Source organism: Arvicanthis niloticus, chromosome X (genome assembly GCF_011762505.2).
Source record: "Arvicanthis niloticus isolate mArvNil1 chromosome X, mArvNil1.pat.X, whole genome shotgun sequence".
Classification (NCBI taxonomy): domain Eukaryota; kingdom Metazoa; phylum Chordata; class Mammalia; order Rodentia; family Muridae; genus Arvicanthis; species Arvicanthis niloticus.
Window position 1 is genome coordinate 55105297 of NC_047679.1, and position 23937 is coordinate 55129233.

At 39.3% G+C, this 23937-nt stretch overlaps 1 protein-coding gene across 6 annotated transcripts in view; it reads left to right on the plus strand.

The window, feature by feature from the left end:
* Nucleotides 1-23937, plus strand: part of Taf1 (TATA-box binding protein associated factor 1) — a 71923-nt gene that overhangs the window by 2861 nt on the left and 45125 nt on the right. For 2 of the 6 annotated variants that reach the window (XM_076918368.1, XM_076918366.1), the window contains exons 4-22: nt 835-954; nt 2727-2968; nt 4602-4820; nt 5203-5421; nt 5950-6157; nt 9704-9880; nt 10899-11026; nt 11120-11227; nt 11323-11496; nt 12027-12200; nt 12651-12755; nt 13762-13842; nt 18979-19179; nt 19319-19460; nt 19983-20113; nt 21409-21489; nt 22985-23134; nt 23285-23404; nt 23651-23826. In XM_076918368.1, the coding sequence (XP_076774483.1) occupies nt 835-954; nt 2727-2968; nt 4602-4820; nt 5203-5421; nt 5950-6157; nt 9704-9880; nt 10899-11026; nt 11120-11227; nt 11323-11496; nt 12027-12200; nt 12651-12755; nt 13762-13842; nt 18979-19179; nt 19319-19460; nt 19983-20113; nt 21409-21489; nt 22985-23134; nt 23285-23404; nt 23651-23826 (2956 nt within the window). The remainder of the gene's footprint in view (nt 1-834; nt 955-2726; nt 2969-4601; nt 4821-5202; nt 5422-5949; nt 6158-9703; nt 9881-10898; nt 11027-11119; nt 11228-11322; nt 11497-12026; nt 12201-12650; nt 12756-13761; nt 13843-18978; nt 19180-19318; nt 19461-19982; nt 20114-21408; nt 21490-22984; nt 23135-23284; nt 23405-23650; nt 23827-23937) is intronic. The other 4 variants (XM_076918367.1, XM_034485012.2, XM_034485014.2 and 1 more) reach the window with 4 other exon arrangements.

Below are 23937 nucleotides of genomic sequence, written 5' to 3' on the forward strand. Positions count from 1 at the left end.
TGATTTACAACCATCTATATTGGGATCTAATGCCATTTTATGGTGTACAGATGTACATGCAGACAAAGTGCCAATACACATAAAATATGTAACAGACCTTTAGCCGGGTGGGATGGTGCTCACCTTTAATCCCAGCACTTGGGAGGCAGAGGTAGATGGATCTTTGAGTTCCAGTACACCCTATGTATAGCAGAGCAAGTTCCAGGACAGCCAGGACTACACAGAAACCTTGTCTTGAAAAACCGAACCAACCCAAAATACTGTATTCAGGACTGATGATTACTATTGAGTATTGCCACTAGTTAAAAAAGCACTGAGAAGAATGATCAACTACTAAAATATAGGCAGAAAAAGTGTATCTAGGACTTGGGAACTGTAAAGAAAATTTAGTTTAGTTTTTTTTTTTTTAATTTTAGAAACTGGGGAAGAATATTCAATTAGGAGATTGAACAAAGTGAAAAACAAAACCCAGTATGATAAGGAAAAGGTTTCAAACAGTTTCCAGAAGCTCTCCTAGTCCATGTGAGAAATGAACGTTTTGCTATACCATAGCTTTCTGAAGGCAGAAGTTACATTTTCTATGTATTGTCTTTATGTTTTATTTGTTTTTTTGAGATAGGTTCTTACTATGTAGCCCTGGTTATCCTCAAACTCAGAGATCTACCTACTTCTGCCTCCTGGGTGTTGAGATTAAAGGGCATGTGCCACACACAGAGAAAACTCTTTTGTATATTAAAGTACTTCTGTGGTGCTTCAAATTCTTGAGAGTTGAAGGAAGCTCAAGGGTATTGTATAGCATTCTTCATATTAAGGATATCATCTTGCTTTTGCCAGATTATGATGAAGATGACTATGATGCTGATTGTGAAGATATTGATTGCAAATTGATGCCTCCTCCACCTCCACCCCCAGGACCAGTGAAGAAAGAGAAGGACCAAGATGGTATTACCGGTGGTAAGTAAAAAAAAGGTCTACTTTCTTTTAGGAATGAGTTTCTACTCATAAAACCAAGCTTTTGGCATGCTTAAGGGACTTTTAAAAATTACCTGTTAGAGGACTGGAGAAAAGATGGCTCAGTAGTTAAGAGCAATGGTTACTTTTCCAGAGGACCTGGGTTCAATTCCCAGCACTGACATGACAGCTCACAACTATCTGTAACTCTAGTTCCAAAGAATATAATGCCTTCAGACAGACAGACATGCATGCAAAACACCATGCATATAAAATTATATCTGAAAAAATGTTAGAAAAGGATTACTCTTCTTTAAAAAATTATATAAGTGTCAACTACTGATATTGAATAGATATTTTCCTTATAAATGTTCAGTAACACACAGTTAAGAAATAGTTATCTAATTTAGTACTCTTTCCTCAAATTAGGTTGCCATTACAGTTACTGGAGTGTTTGGTTCAGAAGAGTTTCCCAAGAACATTTTGTTTTGTTTTTTGAGACAGGGTTTCTCTGTGTAGCCTGGCTGTCCTGGAACTCACTCTGTAGACCAGGCTGGCCTCGAACTCAGAAATCCGCCTGCCTCTGCCTCCCAAGTGCTGGGATTAAAGATGTGCGCCACCACTGCCCGGCAAGAACATTTTTTTTGAGACAGGGTTTTACTATGAAGCACCTCATTGGAATTTTCTGTAATAGGCCAGACTGCCTTTAAACCTGTAGCAATTCTTCTGTTTCTGCTTTCTTAGTGCTGGGATTACGTGTATGAGCTACTATACTCTGTTCCCCCAAGATTTTCTGATGTAACTAATTTATATACTCATATTTAGAGCTTATCTGTTCAAAAAAAAATCCCCTTTTAATCTGGTCATGGTAGTGTATGCCTATATTCCTAGTACTCTGAAGACAGGAGGATGACTGCTAGATTGAAGCTAGCCAGGACTATGTAACAAAGAGCTGTCTCAAAAACAACTTTCTGGAGTGGAGCATCACTCATAGTCTGAGATTTTAAAGGTTTATGAGATCTTGAGTTGTTATCTCACCATTTGTAACCTTGTAACAGTAATAATCCTGCCATAGGTTAGATGAAGAACAGCATCTGTTTTTTTTTGTTTGTTTGTTTGTTTGTTTGTTTTTTTTTGAAGTAGGACTTCACTGTGTATCCCTGGCTGGCCTGGAACTCTGTATAAACTGTGTTGGCCTTGAAGTCATAGAGATTTGCTTGCCTCTGCTTGCTGAGTGCTGGGATCAAATGTATATGCCAACATGCCTTGCCCTGGTCTTTTATATTTTGAGACTATGTTAACCTTAATTTCTTCAGTTGGTACTTTGAGCCATTTTCTTTAGTTTGTAAAGTAAATGCTATTTGAATTTGTGTATAAAATGTATTCTTTATTATTCTGTGTGCTTTAACAATTCTCCATCTTATAGATCTGAACTGAACATAACAGGGCTTGATTAATGTGAAGTATTAATATAATTTTGTTATTAATCACAATATTGGGCACAGTATTGGTCATTTATGGAAAGTAGTAAATGTAGTAATAGTGTTTATTTTCTCTCATCACAACCCTAGGGTACCAGGTCCAAGGTGAGTTTGGGGATGGTGGGAAATAATAAGTTGGATGAGTTTTCTGGCCTGCATACTAGTAACCTGGGTGCTTGGGAATATATCTCCTGCCACAGAACCATGCATATTAGCTTAGAAGGGGGTGCCGGCTGAATTTGAAGAAATGTGTTTATAGTTACATGCCAAAGGGGTTTCTTTTCCTTGTTGCAGTGTCTGAAGATGGAGAAGGCATCATCTTGCCCTCCATCATTGCCCCTTCCTCTTTGGCCTCAGAGAAAGTGGACTTCAGTAGTTCCTCTGACTCAGAATCTGAGATGGGACCTCAGGAAGCAACACAGTCAGAATCTAAGGATGGAAAGCTGACTCTACCATTGGCTGGGATTATGCAGCATGATGCCACCAAGATGTTGCCAAGTGTCACAGAACTTTTTCCAGAATTTAGGCCTGGAAAGGTACTTTGTACTGATAATGTCCATAATGAAAACTGACTTTTTTCCAGATTCCAAGTTCTGTTGTTATAATGCTAAACATACAGTTGTGAGTCATGAGACTTACCACTGACATGAATATATAAGTCATGAGTCTTAATGGTGTTCTTATTCATTGGCAGATAATTGTTTAATAGAAACTTTTTATGCTCTATTAGATCATTTTTTGAAGTTGTATATAGAAAATGTGTTGTCCTGTTACCAAGTGTGGTTGGGCATGCCTTTAATCCCAGTACTTGAGAGACAGAGGCAGGAGGGTCTCAATGAGTTTGAGGTCAGATTGGTCTACATAGTGAGTTCCAGGAAAGCCAAGGCTATGTAGAGAGACCTGCCTCAAACAATAACAGCAAGAAAGTTGTCCTGTTGGTCCTGGTGAGATGGTTCATTGGGTAGAGGCACTTGCATGCATGCCTGAGGATCCTAGTTTGCTCTGAAGATCCCACATATTGGCCAGAGAGAATCAACTCCTGAGACTTGTCCTCTGACTTCCAGCTACGTATTATGGCATGTACACCTGCATACACATACATAAACACATGGCTAAATAAAATAAATTTCCTGGCTAAATACAATAAATTTCCTGTTAGAGTAAAAAGTAAACCAAGTATCTTAGTTATTGTTCTATTGCTATAAAGAGACACCATGACTAATGCAACTTTTTTTTTTTTTTTTTTTTTTTTTTTGGTTTTTCGAGACAGGGTTTCTCTGTATAGCCCTGGCTGTCCTGGAACTCACTCTGTAGACCAGGCTGGCCTCGAACTCAGAAATCAGCCTGCCTCTGCCTCCCAAGTGCTGGGATTAAAGGCGTGCGCCACCACCGCCCAGCTACTAATGCAGCTTATAAAGGAAGGCATTTAATTGGATGCTTGCTTATAGTTTCAGAGGGTTAATCAATTCATGAGCATTATGGCAGGGAACACAGTGGCAGGCATGGTACCTAAGCAGTAGCTGAATGGAAGCTTATATCTGGATCTGCAGGCAGAGAGTGAGACTGGGTCTTTTGAAATTCAAAGCCCATCCCCCAGTTACACACCTTCTCCAGTAAAGGCATACCTTTTGATCCTTCTCAGTTCTGTTTAACTGGGAACACAATATTCAAATATATGAGTTTATGGATCAAACTTACTAGTATAGACCTTTGACCCCAGTTACTAGGGAGGCTAAGGCAGGGGGAATCATAAGTTAAAGCTTCCTGGGCTTCAGAGTGAGTTCAAGAGCAACCTGGGCAGCTTAGTGAGACCTTGACTCAAGAAGCTAAAGAGTAGCCAGGGTATGGTGGTGCTTGCCTTTAAACTCAGGCAGAGGCAAGTGGATCTCTTGTTTGAGGCCAGCCTTTTCTACATAGAGAGTTCCAGGCTACACCTACATAGTGAGATCCTGTCTCAGAAAACAAAAAGTAAGCTCATTGATATCCCAGGTTCAAATCTCAGTACCACACCAAAAAGAAGAAAGAAGAAGAAATAATTGACCTATTCAGGAGTAATACTTTTGTGGTCTGAACTTCCTGCACCTTCATTTTCCCCCTGCAATTGAATAGATCACTTGAGAGTTTTTCAGCTACTGAATCTCTGACATAATGCTGTGTTCTGTGTTCTAGGTGTTACGCTTTTTACGGCTTTTTGGACCAGGGAAGAATGTCCCATCTGTTTGGAGGAGTGCTCGGAGAAAGAGGAAAAAGAAGCACCGTGAACTTATACAGGAAGAGCAGGTCCAGGAAGAGGAGTGCTCAGTAGAATTAGAAGTCAACCAGAAATCTCTGTGGAACTATGACTATGCTCCACCACCACTTCCAGAGCAGTGTCTCTCTGATGATGAAGTAGGCAAAGTAGATAGAAGATTAAAGTCTACACGGGGGCATGTAGAAAGCTTTCTAGCTTATGTCAAAGTTATAGCCAGCACTTAAGCCTTAAAAGTTCTTTTTAATTATTAATGACTAATAATGAGTTCAATCCAATGGTCTCACTTTTCCTGTTGTAACAGAAAAATATTTGGTGGGGCAAGGCAGGGTAGATGGTGATACATTGCTAAATATAAAGCTATTACGGACAGAGCATGTTATGTTATATCCAGGTAAAATTTTCTGTTTAGGAATCATCCTTGTGATTCCTCTAAATCACCTTATAATTGTTAATTCTCTGTAGGCTTAGGTCATTTGGAATAGGGAATCCCCCATCTCTACATCTCTGACTTTGTTACAGATCACAATGATGGCTCCTGTGGAGTCTAAGTTTTCCCAGTCAACTGGAGACACAGATAAAGTAATGGATACCAAACCAAGAGTGGCTGAATGGCGTTATGGACCTGCCCGGCTGTGGTATGATATGCTAGGTGTTCCTGAAGATGGCAGTGGGTTTGATTATGGCTTCAAAATGAGGAAGACTGAACATGAACCTACAATAAAATGCAACATGATGAAGGTAAGCAACTCTGGTATATGAGAGTGGAATCATCAGTGTGCATAGGGTTCTATCATTTTTACTACTCAGCTGGGGATTTCTTGAATAGAACTTTAGTAGGAGATTTGCATAATAGGGCCTCCTATAACTAGGGCCTATTCTAATGATTCTGTTTTTGAAATTTGTGCCATTGGAGTGGGAGAGGAGGCAGATATTTTTTTCTTTATCAGGTAATTTGCACAAGTAAAAAATCACTTTTTTCTGAGCTGGAGAGTGAGTCCATGGTCTTGCACATGCTGGAGAAACACTCTTACCACTGAGCTGCATTCCCTTTACACTGAGCTACATTGGCTTTTGAAACAGAGTCACACTTTGTATCCTGGGCTGACCTCAAACTTGGAATTCTCCTTTCAGTCTCCCAAGTGCTAGCTAGGATTGCAGATATTTGACACTAAGCTTGGCAAAGTAGCACTTCATGAATCATTTAGGATCTGTATTGGGAACTTTGATCAGTGAGTGGTTGATTTATTATTCTTTCTACTTATACAGAAATTAAGGAAACTTGAGGAAAACAGTGGTGTTGATCTTCTGGCAGATGAAAACTTCCTAATGGTGACACAACTGCATTGGGAAGATGATATCATCTGGGATGGGGAAGATGTCAAACACAAAGGAACAAAACCTCAGCGTGCAAGTTTGGCAGGCTGGCTTCCTTCCAGTATGACTAGGAATGCCATGGCCTATAATGTTCAGCAAGGTTTGCTTCTATGCCAGTAATATCTAACGCACAAGGTTTCATCTCAGTCATTTTAAATAATCCTACTTGTGGTCTTTTAAGCTTCTGACGGACAGTGAAATGCTTCAAATCTAATCTCTAATTTTTTTTTTCATTTTTTTGTTCATAAAGGCACTTTATATTTATCATGTTATGTTTTTTTCTCAACCAGGTTAAAATAAAGAATACTGTGCTTAGCCAGGCAGTGGTGGTGCACACCTCTGATCCCAGCATTTGGGAGGCAGACGCAGGCTGATCTCTATGAGTTTGAGGTCAGCCTAACTTACAGAATGAGTTCTGGGACAGCCAGGGCTACAGAGACCCTCTATCCAAAAACCAAACAAACAAACAAAACAAAACACACATACACAAAACAGCATGAAAACAGTGTCAATAAGGAAAATTATGATATCCTAAAGATTATCAGTTATTAACTTTTTTGATATTTTGTTTTCTGTAAGTATATGGCTAAGCTTAATTAATTAATGTTGAGACAAGGTCTTGCTCTGTACCTGAAACTAACCTGGAACTCAGCTGTTTAGCTCAGGTTGTCCTTAAACTCACTGTCCCGGCTCGTACTGCCCGGCTTTGTGGGCCAAAATGTTGCCCCTGCTCCACCCCATGTTGGGCGCCACAATGATGCGTCCCGTGCTCTGCCTCAATGCTTTTGCCTCAACGCTTTGGGGCTAAGTGCTCTGGTCAAGAGAGAGAGAGTGGGGCTCTTGGGGCAGGGGACGTGAAGAACGGAGACAAGACAGGGTGTGATTCAGTCTCTGATCTCAAGTCTCATTTCCAAGTCTCTAGTCTCAAGTCTCTTTTATCAAGTCTGTATTATTGAAGGGAATTCTGAGGTATTTATATACACAAGCAGGAGAACACAGGTGAAAACACTTTACCACGTGCACCATACAGCTGAAGTCACTAAACAGCAAAACAAGCTATGTGGGATAAACAATATATTTATCAGAGTGTGCTTCAGCTGTTAGAGGCTTTTGACAACCAAGTCTTTCATCAGGGTATATGGTTCCAGATGGCTGCAAAGTTGATCTAGCCGCTTTCTACTAAAGTCGGCTCCCAACAACTCACCATCTTCTTAATTCAGGCTTCGTAAGTACTACAGTACAGGTGTTTGTTGCCATGCCGTTCAAGTTCAGTGTTATAATGATGATTTTGTTTTGTTTTGTTTGTTTGTTTGTTTTAAGATAGGGTTTCTATGTAGAGTAAGCTGGCCTCAAACTCACAGAGATCCTGAGTCTGTCTCCTGAGTGCTATGTTGGTAGTGTTTTCAGAGATAGTCTTGTCTGTCTTGTATCTCAGGTTGGCATTAGCTTTATTGCAATCTTCCTACCTTTGTCTCACAAGTGCTGCGATTACATGTGTAAGCCATTACACCCTTCTATACTGTGTTTTTTTCTCTTGCCTTTGTTTGGTTTTGTTTTTGAGGCAAGTTCTCACTGTATAGTCCTGGCTGTCTGTAGTCCAGGCTAGCCTGAAACTTACAGAGATCTGCCTGCCACTGCCTCCCAAGTGCTGGAATTAAGGATATTTGCTACTTCATCTTGTTAATTTTCTCTTAAAATGTAATTTTATATGTAAGTTTTCAAAGTTGTGTATATAAATGTTAATGACACAGGAAACCATTATTTATGAATTTTTAGAAGAAAAATGGTTTTAAGCATTTCCATCTTACCTATTTATGTGAGAGCCATCAGTCAGACTTGAAAGCACTTTTAGCCGGGCGGTGGTGGCGCACGCCTTTAATCCCAGCACTTGGGAGGCAGAGGCAGGCGGATTTCTGAGTTCGAGGCTACCCTGGTCTACAGAGTGAGTTCCAGGACAGCCAGAGCTACACAGAGAAACCCTGTCTCGAAAAAAACCAAAAAAAAAAAAAAAAAAAAAAAAAAAAAAAAAGAAAGCACTTTTAAACAAGTCCTTGGCAATCTCCAAATTATTCTTGGTGATCTTGATAACCTTTTGACCAACACTGAGGTCAGAGGGGCATATTTAAAAGTCAGTTTGATTTATTGGATTTTTTTTTTTGAGACAGGATTTCACTCTGTATCCCTTGCTGGCCTAGTATTTGCCATGTATGTAGTCCAGGCTTGCCTCGAACTTGAAGTAATCCTTCTAACTTAGCCTCTTGAGTACTGTGATTGATCCAGTAAATGCCAGGAAATATTTAAAATGGAAAGAAAAGGAGATATGAAACAGCATAGTTGGTATTCCATTTGTAAAAATGAAAAACATAGAACCATATAAACAACAATCTGACAAAAATATATATTTTGGTTGTGAGCCTAGCCTTTAACGGCTGAGCCATCTCTCCAGCCCTGACAAAAATATATATTAATATATAAACATATTAAACTATCTGCAGTAGTTTTAGTTTCTTTAGTTTTCTTTACACCATTCTGTATTCTCCACATTTTCTTAGTTAACCTGGACTCATTTTATAGTTCAGGCAACACACCACTGCCACCCTTCCACTGATTTTTTTTTTAATCCAGTCTTACTATATATTACTCAGGCTGTCTTTGGACTCAGTATCCTCAGCCTGTTGAGTGCTGGGATTATACATATACATTGCCACAGCCAACTCAAAAAGGCCTTAATTTTGTTTTTGTTTTTTCAAGACAGGGTTTCTCTGTGTAGCCATGGCTGTCTTTGAACTTTGTGTAGATGAGACTAGCCTCAAACTCAGAGATTCACCTGCTTCTCCAGTTCTGGGATTATAAGTGTGTGCTATCACCACCTGGCTTATAATGCCTTAATTTTAAAAATGTTTTGAAAATGTTTTTCTCTTCAGTTTTAGTTAAAATACTTTTTTGGTTGCATAGTTTCTCTTTTAATTTTTTTTAAACGTGCTACCTTATTCAACTCAGTAACATAGTGTTTTGATAAAAGATCTTGGTGTGTAGCCATCACATCAGGCCTCAGGCTCACAATCCTTCTCTCTGTCTCCCGAAGGCATAGTATTATTAATTATTCTTATTTTGTGCATAATATCCTTAGAAGCATGTTTTCCTTACCCATAAATGCTTTATTTGCTAATATAATTTAATATCAATATTGATCACCGTAATTTTTTTAAAGATTTATTTATTTATTTTATGTATATAAGTACACTGTAGGTTTCTTCAGACACACTAGAAGAGGGTGTCAGATCACATTACAGATTGTTACAGTTGTAAGCTACCATGTGGGTGCTGGGAATTGAACCTGGGTCCAATTGCACTGGAAATGCAACCAGTGCTCTTAACTGCTGAGCCATCTCTCCAGCTCCTCACCATAATTATTTAGCTAGTACCTTAGTAAGTAGACTGTTTTAACTATTATAAACAGTATTGCACTGAACATTTTGTTAGTAATGGCTTCTGTCAAAGTGAGATATACATGATATCTAGTAGGTTTTGTTTGAATAGTTATATGAGTACCTATACTAATTTTTTTTTCTTTTTCTGTTTGCTAGGATCATAACTGAAAGGAGCATTAATGTTTTATTTGTTACTGTTTTCTTGTTTTGGTCAGGTTTTACAGCTACATTGGATGATGATAAACCTTGGTACTCCATTTTCCCCATTGATAATGAAGATCTGGTATATGGACGTTGGGAGGACAATATCATTTGGGATGCTCAGAACATGCCTAGAATTTTGGAGCCTCCTGTTTTGACACTTGATCCCAATGATGAGAATTTGATTTTGGGTATGTTGATGGCAGAAGCCAATGTTCTTTATCTTTGACATCTTTTTTTTTTTTTTTTTTTTTTTTTTTTTTTGGTTTTTTGAGACAGGGTTTCTCTGTGTACTCCTGGTTGTCCTGGAACTCACTCTGTAGACCAGGCTGGCCTGGAACTCAGAAATCCGCCTGCCTCTGCCTCCCAAGTGCTGGGACTAAAGGCGTGCGCCACCTCCACCCGGCTTATCTTTGACATCTTATTATTAATATCAAGGGGCAAGAGAATATAAAAAATGTTAGAGAAGTCAAAAACTAGAAACTTTTAGGTGATGTTTTTAAAAAGCATTGTTGTATGTAGCTGCCAGTTTTTAGTGTTAGACTATTGTTTAGAAAAAAACTCATGTAGGAATATTTAAAATTGTATCTTCAAGACATCATTAGATATGGCTTGGGCAGTGGTGGTAAACACCTTGGGAGGCAGAGGCAGGCAGATCCCTGAGTTTGAGGCTAACCTGGTCTACAGAGTTTGAGGACAGCCAGGGACTACACAGGAACTCTTGAAACAAACAAACAAACAAACAAACAAACAAAAGATATCAGATATAGTCTAGCTGGAGAGAATTACCAACTAAAAGTAGTCTGGAAATGAAGTGAGAGATCTATTTAGAAACTCCAAAAATATCAGTGGAAAGGTGAATTTTAGCTGGACCTGGTAGCATGGATCCCAGCTACTTAGGTGGCCAAGGCAAGAAGACTATAAATTCAAGGCCTGTCTAGGCTACAGAGTGTGTTCCAGGACAGCTTTAGCAATTTAGTGATATTGTATCTAAAAACAATGCAAAAAGAGGTCAGAGGGCTGAGACGTAGCTCAGTGGTATAATCCTTACCTAGCCTGTGTAATACCTTAGTTTCAATCCTTAGTATTGTCTAGAAGGTTGGGGAAGAGGGTAAGAGAAAGGGAAGAAGGAGAGGAGAAAACGGGGAAAGAACGAAATTGAGCATTTAGGGATAGCAATTCTTAAGTCATTTCTTGTTATATCCTCAGAGATCCCTGATGAGAAGGAAGAAGCTACTTCTAATTCTCCTTCAAAGGAGAGTAAGAAGGAATCATCTCTAAAGAAGAGTCGAATTCTCTTAGGAAAAACAGGAGTCATCAAGGAAGAGCCACAGCAGGTTTGTGAAAAGAAAAGGACTTGGTATTTAGAAGAACAAAGAAAGGTATTAGGAAAGGGTAATCTGACCAATACCTATTTGATCTATCATTAGAACATGTCTCAGCCAGAAGTGAAAGATCCATGGAATCTCTCCAATGATGAGTATTACTATCCCAAGCAACAGGGTCTTCGAGGTACTTTTGGAGGGAATATTATCCAGGTACAAATAACTGCTTTGTTTTGACAGAGGGTATGGGCAAAGATTGCCTGGGAAGGAGTTAGTATTTACTGTTAACTCTTCTGTTTCCTGTTTAGCACTCAATTCCAGCTGTAGAATTACGGCAGCCCTTCTTTCCCACCCACATGGGACCCATCAAACTCCGGCAGTTCCATCGGCCACCTCTAAAAAAGTACTCCTTTGGGGCACTATCTCAGCCAGGTCCACACTCAGTGCAACCTTTGCTGAAGCACATCAAAAAGAAGGCAAAGGTATGAGTGAATCCTGGTTAAAAAAGTTCTGTAAGATAATTGGGGTACAAATTGGGGCAGGTTATACTGAATATTAAATTGTATTAGGGAATTATTTATTTTTCAGATGTGATAAAATTTTATTTTGGTTACTCAGAAGAATGTTCTTATTTTTAGAAGATTTTTTTTAGGAGCTGAGGATTGAAATCGGGGCCTTGAGCTTGCTAGGCAAGTGCTCTACCACTGAGCTAAATTTCTAACCTCTAAAAGATTTATATGAATATACCTAAGGCTAAAATATTGCAGCTTTCAAAACTGGTTTACTAAAATCTGTAGAAAATTTACAGACTTAATAGGGAAAAATGCTTAAATAGAGAAAAGATGTTCAGAATACTGTTCTTTCAATTTTAGAGGTATTTTTGAAAGTTTTCACAATGAAATTGAAAAAAATAATGTGAAAAAGTTTTGGTATTATCTCAGATTGGATGATATCAGTGTGTATAGTTTATCGTCCTGTTAAGAATAGGCTATGTTGTCTTCATTTTGGACAGATGAGAGAACAAGAGAGGCAAGCCTCAGGTGGTGGAGAGATGTTTTTTATGCGCACACCTCAGGACCTCACAGGCAAAGATGGAGACCTTATTCTTGCTGAATACAGTGAGGAAAATGGACCATTAATGATGCAAGTTGGTATGGCAACCAAGATAAAAAACTACTATAAACGGGTGAGAGTGTACTCAAATAATTTTTATGTTTTTTTATGTGTGTATATTTTTAAAATACTTATTTTATGTGTATGAGTGTTTTGCTGCATGTATGTACGTATGCACACATGTGCCTGAGGAGGCCAGAAGAGTGTGTCAGATCCCCTAGAACTGGAAGTATAGATGGTTGTAATCCACCATATGAGCGTTGAGAACCAAACCTGGGTCCTCTGTAAAAACAACAAATGTTCTTAACCATGGAGCCATCTCTCCAGGCCCTGAAATTTTTGTTATTACTGTAACTCTAATTAGGTATGCAGTGTTAATCTGTGAACATGTATTTTACCATATACATTTCTTGGGAGAAAGGAGTGGTATCTCTTGTTAATAGCAAATGCTATGCTTATGGAAGATTACATGTATGTTTATTGGTTTTATTCTGTGATTCTGAGTTTGCTATGTTTCTTCTAGAAACCTGGAAAAGATCCTGGAGCTCCAGATTGCAAATATGGAGAAACTGTTTATTGCCATACATCACCTTTCCTGGGTTCTCTTCATCCTGGCCAGTTATTGCAGGTGAAGAATTCTTTCCTGTCTTCTTTATTCTTTCCTAAGGAAATTGACAGATAAGGAGCAAGTTTGCCCAGAAAGGAACAATTTTGGTTGATTGGTTGTTTATATATTAGCTATAAGGTAGTATAATCCACTGGGAGTAATTGTGGGTGTGGTGGTACACACCGTTAATCTTAGCACTTGGGGGGCAGAATTTGAGACCAGCTTGGTCTACATATTGAGTTCTAGGTCATCCATAGCTATGTAGTAAGACCCTATCTCAAAAAGATGAGAGATTTGGAGAGATGGCTCAGCAGCAAAGAACACTGACTGTTCTTCTAAAGGACTGAATTTGATTTCTCAGCACCTAAATGGCGGTTCACAAACATCTGTAACTCTAGTTTCAGGGGATCTGAACCCTTTTCTAGTATCCTTGAACACTTTATCCATGTGGTTACACAGACATAGATAAAGGGAAACACTCATTCATATTTTAAAAAATAAAAAAAGGAAGACTTAAAAATAAAATCTCAGTATAATTCACTGGATATGGATGTCAGGAGGATCTGGAGTTCAAAGTTACCCTTAGCTATATAGCAAGTTTCCATCCAGTTCGGTAAACTGTCTCAAGAAACAAAACCAGCAAAACAAAAAGATTAGTATAATTTAAAATTTAAGGCAAGATACTTCCTGGAAAATAATTCTCTATGTTATTTTTAGATCTTTAGTATAAATGTAGAAGAGTAGGGTTGATTATTGATTTGTGGAGGGAGTGTGTGTGTGTGTGTTTTAAGCTGGGATCTTACTTTATAGTACAGGCTGGCCTGAAACTTACTGTTTAGACTAGATTGGCCTCAGACTGGTCTCAAACTTTGGGGCAATCCTCAGCCTTATGAGTGCTGGGATTATAAATATGAGCATGAGCTACTATAAGAATGCTTTTCGAAAATACACACTGGTTGGGAGCAGGGGTGGCGATGCACACCTTTAGCTTTAGGGCGGCAAAGGCAGGTGGATCTCTGTGTTCCAGGGCAGCCAGAAGTGCTGTTGGTGGTGCCTGCATATAATTCCAGTCCTAGGAAGGCACAGGCAGGAAGGTCACAAGTTTGAGGTGAGTGTTTGCTATTAGAGCAAGACGATGTCTCAAAAATGAAAAAACAAAAATACATCAAGAAGTCTACCTAGAATTAATGTAGGTTGTGGGTGTTTTAAATTCTTCGTGTGAAATTAGTATGTTTGAGGGACTAGAGATGAAGCTCAGTGGTAGAGTGCTCACCTAGCTTGTTCAAGGCCCTGGGTTTGTGTCTACCACTGCAAAGGTTATACATTTTTATGTGGCCATCATGAATACTGAACTAGAATGTTACAGTCTTGCCAGAGTAACTATAGGCTTACATTTTTTGCAACCTACTTTTAATAAAGATTCAACCTCTCCTCTAGCCCACTACCCAGCAGAGGTAGTAGAAGAGAAAAGTTGTTAGGATATGGGGGAAGTAGACCTGCTCAGCAATAGTTCTTTGGTGGCAAGCTCGATCTTTCTCAGCAGTTCAGTCCTGTACCAAACACTAAATATGACTCTGCAGATACAGACCAGTCCTCTAGGCAGGCAGACACCGTACATGAACTGGTAGCTACAGTCTAGTCCTTTCAGCAAGCAGTCACCAAGTAGTTGTAGTTAAATTTGGAAGAAACCACCAGGCTTGCCAACTCACCTAAGGTGAGGCTGTGGAACATCACAAGCAGTTCTTGGGTGAGTTTCTCTCAATGGAGGTGTTATCACAAGTTGAGGTTAACAGTGCTATATAAGGCAAATCAATATTTAGTGAAGAATAGCGAGGCAGAGTAAACCAAACCAAAGTTCATCTCCCACTGTCTGTGGGGTCATATTTATACTCCTTCATCACAGGTCCTTCCATATGTTTGCTTTAGCAAGATCTCTTTTCACCTGTGTGCCCCAAGGAAACATCATTTGACTTTCAAAGAAACTAGAAGTTTCCACTTCAGTAAAGTGTACTTTTTTACGCTTTCTTCTGAAAGTTATAATGAGCTCCATTGGTAATAGCTTTAAAAAAAAGAATTATGGAAGGTCACAAATGATGTGGACAATCTCTAGAACTGTCTGGCTTTTCCCATTTCATTTCTCATGCTAATCATTTCCTCTCTCTCTCTCTCTCTCTCTCTCTCTCTCTCTCTCTCTCTTTCTCTCTCTTTCTTTTTTGAGACGGGCTTACTCTGTAGTCTAGATGTGGCCTGGAACTTGGTATATAGACAAGTCTAGCCTTGGACTTGTAGCAACCCTCCTGGCTCTGTGTCCAAGTGCTAGGATTACAGGTGTGTGACAATCCATAGCAATCTTAAGTATTCCTTTATTCTTGCATCTTATTTGTTTCTTTCACTGTCGCTATTGCTAGCTTGTCTGCACCTGCAGAGTTCTTTTTAAAATCATTTTCTTCTAGGTTTGTGGAGGTAGGTAGTGCTGGAGGATTAAGCCCAGGAATTTGCATATGTAAAGCAATTGACCTACCACTGAGTCACACACCCTAAGCCCCTCTCACCAGGTTCTGAGTATTGTTGGCTTTTCTCTTCGTGTAATTTCCTTTCAGATTTCTTGTTGGTTTTATAGTTTTTTTTCTTTTTTTTAACACCGTGTGTGTGTGTGTGTGTGTGTGTGTGTGTGTGTGCGTGTGTGTGTGCGTGTGTGTGTGCGTGTGCGTGCGCGCGCGCGCGCTCGTGCGTGTGCTTGTGTGCGTGTGCTTGTGTGCGTGTGCTTGTGTGCGTGTGCTTGTGTGCGTGTGCGTGCCTGTGTGATGGAAGTTGGAGGACAATGCAGGAGTTGATTTTCATTCTTCCATGTGGATCTTGGGGATTGAATTTAGGTTAGGTTTGGTGGCAAGCATTCTTACTTGCTGAGATATTTTGATGGCTTTTTTAAAAAAATTCTTTCCTTTGAGATAAAGAGTCTTAGCATAGAGTGGCCTTGAACTCCTGATTCTCTTTCTACTTCCCAAGTGCAGGGATTATAGGTGTATACTACTACCATGCCCAACTTATTTTTGTCATGAGTGTTTGTACATGCATATATGTATGATCACATGAGTGTGTAGATACATGTGCATGCAGGGGTCAGCAGGATGTTTCACTTTTGTGGTTCTTTTTTTTGGTTTTTTTTTCAAGACAGGGTTTCTCTGTGTAGTCCTGGCTGTCGTCCTGGACTCACTCTGTAAACCAGGCTGGCCTCAAACTCAGAAATCCACCTGCCTTTGCCTCCCAAGTGCTGGGATTAAAGGCATGCGCCACCACTGACCGGCCACTTTTGTGGTTCTTAGTTCAAAATATCACACAAACAGCTCTAATAGTTTTTGACTCCCACTTTGGTCTAAAGTGTCATAAGCCATGTCTTCATCATTTGCACTGTTCTTAGCATTATCTTCAAAGTTTTCATAGAACAGCTGATTAGACTCTGAGCACTCAATGGCTTTCCCAGTTTAATGTTCCAAATTTCTTTTACAGTTCTCCAAAAAACACAGGTATTTCACAGCAGTATCTCATCCTGGTGCCAGTTTCCATCTTAAGATTTCTATTGCTATGAAAAAACACCAGGATACACCAGGATTTACGTGGTGGAAAGAGACTTGACTTCTATGAGTACTCTGTAACACACATGTGCCCACAAATGTGCACACAAACACACACACACACACACAGGCACTCTCCAAATAAATGAAAAAAATGTAATTAAATTTTTGAAAGATTATTTACTATCTTTTGTTATCCTATCTACAGTAAATGTTTAGAATTTAATTTCTCAACCTGGATGTGGCACACATCTTAAGTCCTAGCATTTAAGAAGCAGAAGCAGATGGATCACTGAATTCAAGGCCACCCTGGTCTACAGAGCTAGTTCCAGGATGGCCAGGGCTACACAGAGAAGCTATGTCTCAACCCCTCCTCCCCCGCCAAAAAATTTAATATTTCCACCAGTGTTGTAGAAGACTTTCTTTTTAGTGTTCATTATTAGGGTTTTTAAAAAATGATTTATTACCGGGCAGTGGATAGTGTACACCTTTAATCCCAGCACTTGGGAGGCAGAGGCAGGCGGATTTCTGAGTTCAAGGCCAGCCTGGTCTACAGAGTTAGTTCCAGGACAGCCAGGGCTACACAGAGAAACCCTGTCTCGAAAAACCAAAAAAAAAATTTTTTTAAATTTTTTTGACTTTTTCTGTCTATTATGTCTGTGTGAGGGTGTCAGATCCCCTGGAACTGGAGTTACAGAGAGTTGTGAGCTCCCAGTGTGTATTAGAAATTAAACTTGGGTTCTCTGGCAAATAAGCACGTACTCTTAACCACTGAGCCATCTCTTCTACATCCATTATTAGGATTTTTAAACAATTTATTTTAAGCTGGGCAGTGGTGGCTCATGTGTTTAATCCCAGCATTTAGGAGGCAGAGACAGGTAGATCTCTGTGAATTCAAGACCAGCCTGGACTAAAATTTGTGAGTTCCAGGGCTGTTACACAGAGAACCCTGTCTTAATAACAAAACAACAAAAGTGCACACATGTGAGTTCACCTGTGTAGTTAGAAGAGGATATGTCTGATTTTTTACCTAAAGTTACAGGTATTTGTTAGCTGTCACATGTAGATGCTGAGATTAGAACTCCAAACCTTAGAATAGAGCAGCAAGTGCTTTTAACTGCTTAGCCATCTCTCTACTTCTCTTAGGACTTTTTGGTGGTGGTGGATACTTTTCTTAAAGCTTATAATAGTTGATCCTTATCTAGCTTTTGCTTCTATCTCAAATATTTATGTCTAACTGCTCTTCTGTGTTTTTGTTTATATTGTCTTCATAGCATACTTTGCTTCATTGTATTTGTTTTAGTTTTAATTAACTAATTTATAAAAAATATTCTGAAGCCAGGTATGGTGGTATCATGCCTGTAATCCTAGTATTCAATAGCCTGAGTGATACAGGAGAGTTGCCTTCCTGGGCTTCTATGAGACCTTATCCCCCTAAATTATTTTGTCCTCAACTCTTGTGTATGAAACTGTAGTTTAGGAGTATATTATTGTATTTATAAAGCTTTTCCTAACAGTCTTATGATGTATAGGCATTTTAAATATCCTGCATTTTGCAACTAAGGAAACTTAAGCTCAGAAACTTTGACTTCTGTGACTTCATACAGTGACTGGCAAAGGTTATTTCATCTGAATTTAAACTGTATAATTTTTTTCACTTCTTTTTTTGAGTCAATGTCTCTCTCATATAGCTTCTGTTGCCTTCAAATTTGCTGTGTGGCCAAGGATGGCCTTAAACTCTTGATTCTCTTGCTTCTGCTTTTCAAGTGGTGGGATTATAGGTATGTGTTATAATACCTTTTTCTCCAATACCATCAATTAATTAGCTAGTTAACTAGTTAGTTTGTGTGTATCTGTGTGTGTTTTATATTCATGTGTGAAAGCCAGAGCTCATTGTCTGTTGTCTCTCTCTATTACTTGCTACCTTATTTTTGAGATAGCATCACTTCTCATAGATCCTGGAGTGCAGTTTTGCCTAAACTAGAAGGCTAGCAGGCGTTATAGGATCTTCTTATCACAACTCTTCCTCTCCTTGCCACCACTGGGATTATAGACATATACTTCTGTGCTCAGCTTTTTATGTTAGTACTGGAGATCCAAACTCATGTTCTCATGCTTGTACAACAAAACACTTTTTCTGCTGAACCATCACCCAGCCCTGTTTTTTTCTTTTGGGGGGTAGGAAGGGTCCTCATGCAATCAGGCTGGCCTCAAATTCACTGTGCAGTCAAGGCTGGTCTTGAATCATAATCTTCCTGTTTCTCCTAACAAAGGCTAGGATTATAGAATGTGCCATCGTGCCCAGCTTTGACTCAATATTTTGAGAGACAGTTTCCTGCCATAGCTCAGGCTGGCCTAGAACTACTGTGTAGCCCAGGATGGCCTTGATCCTTCTGCTTCAGCCTCTTGAATGCTTGAATTAGAAACATACACTGCTATTCCTGGATCTGTTTTTAAAGTTTTTCTTCCTATTGTCTGTTAGGTTCTAAAAGACAGTGGGTTAAAAAAAAACTAAAAAAAATCTTGTTTGATATTCTGTATTTTGCTCATCTTATTATATAGACTTTAGAGCTAATGAATATAGATCAAATTAAGTTTTTTTCCTTTTTTAATAGTTGGCTGAATTTTCTAGGGTTTCTCTGTAAATAACTTTTGTGGTTTACTTTTATTAGGCATTTGAGAACAACCTTTTTCGTGCTCCAATTTATCTTCATAAGATGCCAGAGTCTGACTTCCTGATCATTCGAACAAGGCAGGGTTACTATATTCGAGAATTAGTGGATATTTTTGTTGTGGGCCAGCAATGTCCCTTGTTTGAAGTTCCTGGTCCTAATTCCAAAAGGGCCAATACACACATCCGAGACTTTCTGCAGGTAAGTGGGAGTATGGGAGTTGGGCTAAGATGCACATGCTAATAGAACAATGAAAACACATCTGAGCTTAGTTGGAGAGGGCACCCTGGTAAGGGCTTTTATCCTTTATATAATAAAATGTATTTGGCTTATTGGACAGGTTTTTATTTACCGGCTCTTTTGGAAGAGTAAAGATAGGCCACGGAGGATACGGATGGAAGATATAAAGAAGGCCTTTCCTTCACATTCTGAAAGTAGCATCCGGAAAAGGCTAAAGCTCTGTGCCGACTTCAAGCGTACAGGTCATCAGTGTGATTTCTTGTCTTCTCTGATGTTCTCATATTCCTAAAGACATTCAGTTAAAAGAAATCATGGCTAATAGAATAAAAATTGATGGTTGTCAAAAGGAGAAGATACTAAATCTTGTAACTAGAGATTTTGATAGCCGGGCGGTGGTGGCGCACGCCTTTAGTCCCAGCACTTGGGAGGCAGAGGCAGGCGGATTTCTGAGTTCAAGGCCAGCCTGGTCTACAGAGTGAGTTCCAGGATAGCCAGGGCTACACAGAGAAACCCTGTCTCAAAAAACCAAAAAAAAAAAAAAAAAAAAAAAATAACTAAAAGAGACTTTGATAATTTGGTGATAATTGGTTGCTAGTATAGTCTAAGAGAGTATTTGCATGCCTTACATAAGATGTAAGAAACCTTATAGCAGGGGTTTTGTTGACTAGTCATATCTAGGGGATTTCTTGGTTCAGTGTCAGTTAATTATATTGTTACTTTTGGGTCTTTAGAATTCAGAGCAGTTTTCCCTGTATCTTTTCCAGGGATGGATTCAAACTGGTGGGTGCTAAAGTCTGATTTTCGTTTACCAACGGAAGAGGAGATCAGAGCTATGGTATCTCCAGAACAGTGCTGTGCTTATTATAGCATGATAGCTGCAGAACAGAGACTAAAGGTGAGCCTCTTCTTGTCAGGCACTGCTTATGTCTATATTTCTTTTCAGAAAGATAGAAGAGAATACTGAAGAGATGATAGTTACTAGATTATTAACAGTTATTCAACAATTTAAACTGTATGAGGTACTTCCTGTGTATATGGATTCTAAGGAAAGCTACAGTATAGGTAAATGGCAATGTGAGGCTCAGTGAGGAACTTAAATCATATTGCCTTGCTTTAAAAATTATAGCACATTTGAGTGGTGACTGTTTCGTAAAAACATCAGGGAAAGAACTTTACAGATTCCCAGGTAGGCAGAGATGATAGCTGGGAGTATGGTTTAGAGATGTACAACATATAAGGCTGTCTTAGTTAGGGCTTCTTTTGCTGTGCAGAGACACCACGACCATGGAAACATTTATAAAGGATAACATGTAATTGGGACTGGTTTACAGTCCATTGTTATCATGGCAGGAAGCATGGTAGCATGCAGGCACTAAAGAGGTAGCTTGAAGTTCTGCATCCAGATTGGCAGACAACAGGAAGACAGCATGACACTGAGGCTGGCTTTACCATTTAAGACCTCAAAGCCCACCGCCACTGACACATTTTCTCCACCAAGGCCACACCTTCTCTAATAAGGCCTCTTCTTCCAATAGTGCCACTCCCTGTGAGCTTATGGAGACCATTTTCATTCAAACCACCACAAAGGCCAAAATAGAAAAGGTCCAACTGAGAAATTCTGTAGATAGAATTTTCTTTCTCTTTAGTTTAGATTGTTTGGTTTTAAATGGGCCATAAGCTATTTACACATCCACATAAATTCCTTGAAAACTTTTTTTGTGTGAGGGCTAGAGGTATGGTTAACATCACTGACTGCTCTTCCAGAAGACTTGAGTTCAATTCCCAGCACCCACATGGCAGCTCACAACTGTTTGTAACTCCTGTTCCAGGGATCTGACACTGTCACACAGACATACATGCAGGCAAAACACCAATACACATAAGATAAAAATAAATTATTTTTAAAAAGATTCTAGAAAAGAACTTGTTTGAGCCCAGGGCCATACACATGTTAGACAGGCATTCTGCCTCTGAACTAATGCAGCAAATTCCTTGGAATTTGGCATATCTTCTAGTAGCTCAAGGATCTTAAGAGTGCTCAACAGTAGTACATACATTAAAGATTACAGATCCATTTTCTATGCAGATTATGGTTTGATATTTTATATTTAGTATTCAGTAAAACTGCTTGGAAAAAAACTTATATTTTTTCATTTGACCTTATTTATGCATAGAATTGTCTTCTTTCAGGATGCCGGCTATGGAGAAAAGTCCTTTTTTGCTCCTGAGGAAGAAAATGAAGAAGATTTCCAGATGAAGATTGATGATGAAGTAAGATTTTATGAACTTTTTTTTCTGAGACAGAATCTTGCTTTGTCTGAACTAGAACTTTAAATCTTCCTACCTCTGTCTCCCAAGTGTTAAAAGTATAAACATACCAGCATGCCCAGCAACACTTGTTTGGTGTTTGGTTGGTTGGTTGATTGGTTAGTTTGTTGGGTTTTTTGTTGGGTTTTGTTTTGCTTTTTTTTTTTTTTTGGAGACAGGCTTCTGTGTAGCCTTGGTTGTCTGAGAACTCATTCTGTAGACCAGGCTGGCCTTGAACTCAGAGATCCTCCAGCCTCTCTGTATCCTGAGTGCTGGGATTAAAGGCATGTACCACCACACCCAGCTTATATTTTTTTTGTCTTTAATTGTATGTCTATGTGTCTTGTGTATGGGTATGTGCACATACACACATGGGTGAATATTGGGGCTGGAAAGATGGCTCAGTGGTTAAGAGCACTGACTGCTCTTCTAGAGGTCCTGAGTTCAATTCCCAGCAACCAGTGGTGGTTCACAACCATCTGTGACAGGATCTGATGCCCTCTTCTGGTGTGTCTGAAGAGAGCAATAGCTTCCCTCTTTTAAAAATTTATTTTTCTTTCTTTTTATTTGTTTGTTTGTTTGTTTTTTTTTTTTTTTTTTTTTTTTTTTGAGACAGGATTTCTCTGTATAGCCCTGGCTGTCCTGGAACTCTGTAGACCAGGCTGGCCTCAAACTTAGAAATCCGCCTGCCTCTACCTCCCAAGTGCTGGGATTAAAGGCATGTTGCCATCATACCCAGTTCTGTACTTTTTCTTAATTCAAAGAAAACTTTTAAAGATTTATTTATTTGTATTTGTATGTGTATGTGTCTGCCTGTGTACAGAGCACAAAAGAGGGGATCACATAGATCCTTTTGAGCTGGAGTTGCAGGCATTTGTGGACATGGGGCTTCTTATGTGGGTGCTTGGATCCAATTTCTAGTCCTTGTGGTTATACACTAAATGCTTTTAATCACTGAGCCATCTCTGGCCCTCCACATTATTTTTAATCAGTGTTTCTTGTTATCTCATTTTAAAAGAAGGTCTTGTGCTAACAAGATGGGACACATCAGTAATCCCATTATTCTTGAAGCAGGGGGATCAGATATTCAAGGTTAAGCTTTATACTACCTAGGGAGTTTCAGGCCAACCTGGGCTAGAGACCCTATTATAAAAAATCAGAATAAGGAAGCCATTTGAATGACGATCAAATGCAGTTGTCCTTCTATCTGTGAGCATCCCGAGTGTGGGTACAGCACTACCTACTGAAGTCTTATGGATAATGAACATCACTGTTTCCTATATTTCTTATTCTGGGTATACTCTGAGTCTATTTAATATCATGATATATGTACCATAGAAGAGAGCCGAGATAGCCACTATATTTAACTTAATAATTTAAGAAATCATGAAAATGTTTTTAGGTAGTAGATATGGAACAATGTTTCCTACAATCTTGAGAATCATTTCTTTTATCTCAGGTTCGTACTGCTCCTTGGAATACTACAAGGGCTTTCATTGCTGCCATGAAGGGCAAATGTCTCCTGGAGGTGACTGGAGTAGCAGATCCTACAGGCTGTGGTGAAGGGTTCTCCTATGTGAAGATTCCAAACAAACCAACACAGCAGAAGGTGAGAGTCTAGAAATCAAAAATGGAAGGAATGGGGCTTGAGCAGTCGATGAATAGAGTGGGGAGCCTGGAAATGCTTCATTTACCAGAATGGCATAGATGCTTACTGTTAGGTGAGCTTCAGATTCTTGCTTGTTTTTGTTTGAGACAGGATGATAAGGAGCCTCAGCCAGTGAAAAAGACAGTCACAGGAACAGATGCAGACCTTCGTCGCCTGTCTCTGAAAAATGCCAAGCAACTTCTTCGTAAATTTGGTGTGCCTGAGGAAGAGGTAGGTTTGGAAGAAAACTCCTAGTAAGAGGTTTTGTATGCAGATAGAAAAGGTAGGAAAGTGTTGTAAAGAACCATCTAGGGTTTTTATATGGTGTAGATCATGATAGGTCCTTAATACTTTACCAAAACTTTCCTAAACTTCTTTTAGGCTTTGGTTTTTTTTTCCTGTTTCTAATCATGGCCCAGTTTTGTCCTTTAACATCCCTGAATGAGTTACATATGTGTAGTTCTGTGTTTCTTTCAGATTAAAAAGTTGTCTCGCTGGGAAGTTATTGATGTGGTACGTACAATGTCAACAGAACAGGCTCGCTCTGGAGAGGGGCCTATGAGTAAATTTGCCCGTGGATCAAGGTTTTCAGTGGCTGAGCATCAAGAACGTTACAAAGAGGAATGTCAGCGCATCTTTGACCTACAGAACAAGTATGTTGATTCAGTACTGTAGAAAGTTTAAGCTAGCCGGGCAGTGGTGGCCCATGCCTTTAATCCCAGCACTTGGGAGGCAGAGCCAGGTGGATTTCTGAGTTCAAGGCC